The 6,463-nt window shown below is 31.7% G+C and overlaps 1 protein-coding gene across 4 annotated transcripts in view; it reads left to right on the forward strand.

The window, feature by feature from the left end:
• Window positions 1–6,067, forward strand: part of LOC130443715 (uncharacterized) — a 79,507-nt gene extending 73,440 nt beyond the window's left edge. Inside the window, exons 1-3 of one of the 4 annotated variants that reach the window (XM_056778472.1) lie at window positions 2,279–2,364; window positions 2,896–3,675; window positions 5,550–6,067. In XM_056778472.1, the coding sequence (XP_056634450.1) occupies window positions 2,908–3,675; window positions 5,550–6,002 (1,221 nt within the window). In that variant the 5' untranslated portion in view covers window positions 2,279–2,364; window positions 2,896–2,907 and the 3' untranslated portion in view covers window positions 6,003–6,067. Of the gene's footprint in view, window positions 1–2,278; window positions 2,410–2,826; window positions 3,676–5,549 lie in introns of those variants that run through there. The other 3 variants (XM_056778470.1, XM_056778471.1, XM_056778473.1) reach the window with 3 other exon arrangements.
• The last annotated feature ends 396 nt before the right edge of the window (window positions 6,068–6,463 follow it).

Genomic DNA, 6,463 nt, shown 5'->3' on the forward strand with positions numbered 1-6,463 from the left:
TACAATCTTTGAGGGTCGTCTAGAAATCGAAATTAGTTTATTAATATTCCTTATTTATGAGAAATATTGTATTTGAACCTCTAATCAAGTTCTAGTTTTTGGATTCCGCGGCGTCAATTTCCAATAGAGCCCAAAGCTTTTACTCCATTGGAGTTTGGTGTAAAATAAAAATTAGTTTCGTTATAACCAATATAAACTTTGAGGTTAGGAAATGTGTTTTGCACGCAATATCTTGTTCATTCCTTCCAATATTCAGGCGCTAAACGATTCGATTTGATAGTTTTATCCAATTTCTCGTTAAATTGTAAAAAAAACTCCGTCTGAGTGTTATAAATTGTTACCAGAGACCTATAGGGATAATTATCTAACTCGTTGTTTATTTATTCCGGAAACAGTGACCAAAATCAACCAAATTGTGCGTCCAGATCATCGAATAAACAATCCGATGATTACCGAAGCTGCAAACTCCGATTAGAATGATTTTTCACAAGGATAACACATTTGACTACTGACCTAAAGCTTCAACGGGTCCGAGCAGACCCGATTTGAGTCGATAGAAGCTTGGATCGATGGAAAAAACGTATGGAAAAGTGTGTGGCTAGAAGAGGGGGTTATATTAAAAGAAAGTATTCGAATACAGAATAAAAAGCCATTTTTCGTAACCAGTTTCGTTATAACCAATTTCAAATTCTAAAGGTCAGTTCGTATGATGCAAAAACGCATTATTTTCATCAAAAACATACCTTGAGCTGATTTTTTAATACACTCTATCGATTTGGCGCATACAAGTTGCAATTTTAGACGGAAATTAGTTTGTAATTTGCCGATATTACGTTTTATTTCGTTTAGGAATTTTCTTCATCCAATTCTCCAACTAAAACGTCCATCGGACTTTAAAAATAAAAGTAGCAGTTTATATAATGATTGTCAGTAATGCATTGACCATTTTCTTCTTGTTTATTTCTTATAATTTTGTTATTTTCATTTTCAAACTGCTCTTAAAACATTGAATAAACTTTGAGGTTAGGAAATGTGTTTTGCACGCAATATCTTGTTCATTCCTTCCAATATTCAGGCGCTAAACGATTCGATTTGATAGTTTTATCCAATTTCTCGTTAAATTGTAAAAAAAACTCCGTCTGAGTGTTATAAATTGTTACCAGAGACCTATAGGGATAATTCTCTAAAACTCGTTGTTTATTTATTCCGGAAACAGTGACCAAAATCAACCAAATTGTGCGTCCAGATCATCGAATAAACAATCCGATGATTACCGAAGCTGCAAACTCCGATTAGAATGATTTTTCACAAGGATAACACATTTGACTACTGACCTAAAGCTTCAACGGGTCTGCTCGGACCCGATTTGAGCCGATGGAAGCTTGGATCGATGGAAAAAACGTATGGAAAAGTGTGTGGCTAGAAGAGGGGGTTATATTAAAAGAAAGCATTCGAATACAGAATAAAAAACCATCTTTCGTAACCAGTTTCGTTATTTAATAGCCAGATTGTAAAGAAATTCTTCTGTCTAAAGGTATTTGATTATATAATAATTTTTCGGTATTGAAAATGATGGAATTTTGTGGTTGTACAAATTATGAACCTCCCAGTGAATGCGTACCAAAAGAGCGGGAAATTTAAAACTTTTACATCTTAAAAACCAATTTTCTCAGTTATGATTATACTAAATTTGTAAAAAAAATCCCTTCCAACAAAGTGAAAAACAACCCTCTTTGTTATTTAAAAATTTTCGAGGGGGCGCTAATAGTTACATATTGTAAATTGCAATTTAAGAATAAAAATCGATCTAATTCAGTTTTTTTTCCATATAATAATATTGGAATATAATAAATTCCATTATATTCCAATAAATAAGCGTCTCAACGTGGAATTACTACACCAACACTCATAATGAGTCTTTGAAGTGTCTGAAAACGATAATTTTGGTGTAAACAGTGTTCAGTCTCGTCGAAACGCGCGTCAAACAGTGTAATTTTGAGTTTTGGTGTAGTTGTAATGCAATCAGTGTATTCAGTAGGGACTATTAGTCAAAAAACTTCTTAATGAAGATCATTTTAATAATTAAGAAACGATTTAAAATGAAAATGTATTAAATTTGAATCGGAACGTATTAGAATTATGGAAAAATAATTGTTTGATAACGTCTATTAACTTATTGTTATCAGTTTGTTGATATGTTTTTATTTTTTTTATACAGTATTTTTGTTAAAAAATTTTATCTTTATGTGTTTCCTGTTATTTTTAAATACAAATCGCAGGAATTCGATAATTTACCTTGCATGTGTATGCAAACCAAATATTCGCAATCTATTTCCTTAATATTTGTTTTAAAACGTACTTGAAGTAAGTACTTCAAAGTGAGTGATACAAAATATTTAATCGAAAAAGGTATTTTTTCCCCATTTTTGAAAATTTTTATTTTAACTAAATAAATACAGCTGAGAGCAACAAAATTCAATAAAAAATCTTATAAAACTTGTTAGAAATATTACTAATTAAAATAATTGATTAAAAATATAATCAGAAAGACGTTTTGTTGGAAAAAAATGAAAAATTTGCGATGTATTTTTGAGATTATTATCAATTTACTTCAAGTGATTTTATTTAAACAAAAAAATATTTCTTTAAGTCAAAAAGAAGGCCAAACAAAGGCCATAGAGATGGCCTTGGGATGTAATGATGATTCCCAACTCTAACCAGGATTGAACTTGATAGTTTTTGAATTTAATCAACTTTGCAAATTTTTTTTTTAATCACACTGTCGAAAATTTCCTTCGAAATCTGATTTTCTACTGAAAATTTTAGGTTATGTGAATCGCAGATTAATCAATTGTATGAATATGTATTTGAACGAGATTTTTCCAAAAATTTTAGATATTTTCGAGAATGGTGTCGAAAGAGACGGTGAAATGTTGGTTATCGAAAATCTTCGAATCGATAAATTTCGAAAAATACGAAATCAAAATAAAAAGAAACGACAAAGCCAGCGGTTACATGAGTTCAATAATTTTCGTAACTATACAAAACGGTTCGACTTCTACAATTGATTTAGTAATAAAAAAAAGTAGCGACGTTAAATCGATCAGAGAAACCGTCGAAGTACGAAAATTTTTCTTCAGAGAAATTTTCATGTACGAAACGATTTTCCCAATTTTCGCGAAACTCGAAAAAGATAAAATCGTCGACGAAAAATTCGATTCGTACCCGAAATATTTGAATAGTTTAATATTGGACGATACGGAAATTATCCTGATGGAAAACCTCGCGAAATCAGGCTACAAAATGTGGAATAGAAAAATCAACATGGACATGAATCATTGCAAAATTGTTTTGAAAGCGTACGCCAAATTACATTCGTTATCTTTTGCCCTTAAAGATCAAAATAGAACGGTTTATAATAGTGTGACATCTAACGTGGAAGATCTTTTGAAGAATTGGATCTCATTTCCAAGTTTGAAAGATTACATAAATGGTCATAAAGACGCTGTTTTGAAAACTCTGCAAGACCACGGAGATTCCCTACTATCAGAATTTTACAAAGAAGAATTAGATGATATTTATAATGTCACTAAACGTATTTTAAACATCAATGAAGACCAAGTCGTCTTTACACATGATGATAATTGGAATAACAACTACCTCTTCAAATATAAGGTTTGTTTTATTTACTTATTTCGTTTTTGTGAACATCCTTCGATCTAAAATCGATTTTATCATCTTCTTTGACGGTTCTAAACAATCTACTACCTCCTCAAATACGAGGTTTTGTCTTATTTACACTTATTTCGTTTTTGTGAACTTCCCTCCATCTAGAAACGGGTTTATCATCTTCTAAATCATCCCCCATCAAGATCAACGACAACCAGAAATCATTTGGTGTCGAACAAAGACTGTAAATCAATTTTGACGGTTCTAAACAATCTACTACCTCCTCAAATACGAGGTTTTGTCTTATTTACACTTATTTCGTTTTTGTGAACTTCCCTCCATCTAGAAACGGGTTTATCATCTTCTAAATCATCCCCCATCAAGATCAACGACAACCAGAAATCATTTGGTGTCGAACAAAGACTGTAAATCAATTTTGACGGTTCTAAACAATCTACTACCTCCTCAAATACGAGGTTTTGTCTTATTTACACTTATTTCGTTTTTGTGAACTTCCCTCCATCTAGAAACGGGTTTATCATCTTCTAAATCATCCCCCATCAAGATCAACGACAACCAGAAATCATTTGGTGTCGAACAAAGACTGTAAATCAATTTTGACGGTTCTAAACAATCTACAACCTCCTCAAATATGAGGTTTTGTCTTATTTACACTTATTTCGTTTTTGTAAGCTTCCTTCCATCTAAAAACGGGTTTATCATCTTCTAAATCATCCCCCATCAAGATCAACGACAACCAGAAATCATTTGGTGTCGAACAAAGACTGTAAATCGATTTTGACGGTTCGAAACAGTCTTCGTTTGAACTAATCAATGAAAATCTCGATTCTGGGATTCAGTTCTTCCTGATGTACCGTTCAGAATTGATCGTGGTTTTAATAGAATGATGCAATAGATCTGATGGATATCGGTTCTGCAGTATCGTATCTCCATTTGATTAAGTTTACGTGGATTTTTCGAGAGTTAAAAGTCTGAGCGAATTGAATCAAAGTTTACGAGAAAAGCTTGTAGAAACCAGCAGTGGGTTTTGAGGAAAATCGTTGTTTTTAAAGGTCTATTTATAAAATGGAATGCGATGCATTCAAAAACAAAAACCAAGCAACTTTTCTACAGTAAAAACCTTTTGTCTTAAGTTATTACGATTATCTACAAAAACTGAGTTTTTTTTTCAATTTCTACAACTTTCTATTCATATTTATGTTTTCCCCTACGAAAATATTAACAAAGTAAAATTATAGCGTCGAAAGGTTTTGAGGTTATGTGTGTTTTAAATGTCATGTGTCTGTCAGTCAAGTTTTCTTCTCGTTGTCTGTCTCTGTTAATCTAATTCTTGTAATATCTTTCATCTCGTTTATTATATTGAATGTTTTTCAATCTTTATTCGTATTTTAGGTGATTCAAGATGATATTTCATCACCAAAAATCGAAACTAGTTGATTTATATACTTCTGTTGATTTAAATCACAATTACAAACAACTCAAATAGTTTTCGTTCTGTCAAATATTATTATGACAGATTTGACATATTCATATCAGTGTTGCCATATCTTAAAACTTAATTTTCAACTCTATTAGTGCGTGTAAAGTTTCCTCAAGATTCTTGAGATTTTTTTGTTTAAAAAATACAACAGTACGTCAAAAAAATATTGGAGATTATGTTAATTTTAGAATTTCGTAAGTATTTTTATATTTTAATTCGAATTTCGCGCTCTAGAAAGAGAGTCTCGAGAGGTTATGTTGGTAACGCCGATCGAGACAGATGTAAACACGATAAAAAGTTTTTTTTTGAATTAATTCTGGTCATCCGAGAAAGAAGTTTACAAACGATAAGTTTAAATTGATTTAAATTCCGTTTTCAGGATTCTTGCGATCACCCTATAGCTGTTTCGATAATCGATTGGCAGATGTCGTCTCTCCGATCACCAATTTTCGACGTTTCCAAATTTTTATACAGCGTCTGTTCTAAAAAAGAATTAGATCGACTCGAAGATCTTCTACGTTATTATTATTTTTGTTTCGCCGAACATCTTACTAATCTCGGAAGTTGTCCGGAAAATTTATTCAGTTTTTCAGATTTTCAACGACATTGGAAGACGTTTTCTTTGTTCGGGATTATTGGTAGTACTATGGTGATGAAAATAACGCTTTTGGACGAAGACGAAGCCCCTTCGATAAACGAATTGGAAAACGGTAAAAATTTCAACGAGGTGTTCAACGTTTCCATGTCTGCTGATGAATTGTACTATAGGAGAGTTAGAGACGTCGTTTCGGCCTATTTTGAGATGACAATCAACCCGAATTTCCTAAAATGAATATTCAAACTTGTACAATATAAATTAATGTAATTAATTCTCAATAAACCGAATTTTTTGCTTGATACGTCATAATTAGTTGAAAAACACCTCTCCTAAAATGAAAAACAACTTATTTTTGACGAAAAAATCCACATTTCCAGTTATCTTCAAAGGAAAAATGCTAATTATAACCTCAAAATAAATCTTCAAACTTTTCACCAGAGTATATCACCAAATCTTTATTTCCTATTAATAATTTTCTCGATCCTTCTGTATTTTTGTCACCAGCTTCTTCAAAAGCATCTGAAGATGTTTTCTAAGGAAATTATTACTGTAGATCCTGGAAATTACGACTCTTAGATCCTGGAAACCACTTCTACATCGGCGTCAATACTTTTTGAAAGTTTAGAGACTGTATTAAAACGTTTTGACACAGATCTTCAAAAATCTGATTATATAGCAGTTTCTAGACGATTTAA

This window comes from Diorhabda sublineata, chromosome 5, assembly GCF_026230105.1.
Source record: "Diorhabda sublineata isolate icDioSubl1.1 chromosome 5, icDioSubl1.1, whole genome shotgun sequence".
Lineage (NCBI taxonomy): Eukaryota > Metazoa > Arthropoda > Insecta > Coleoptera > Chrysomelidae > Diorhabda > Diorhabda sublineata.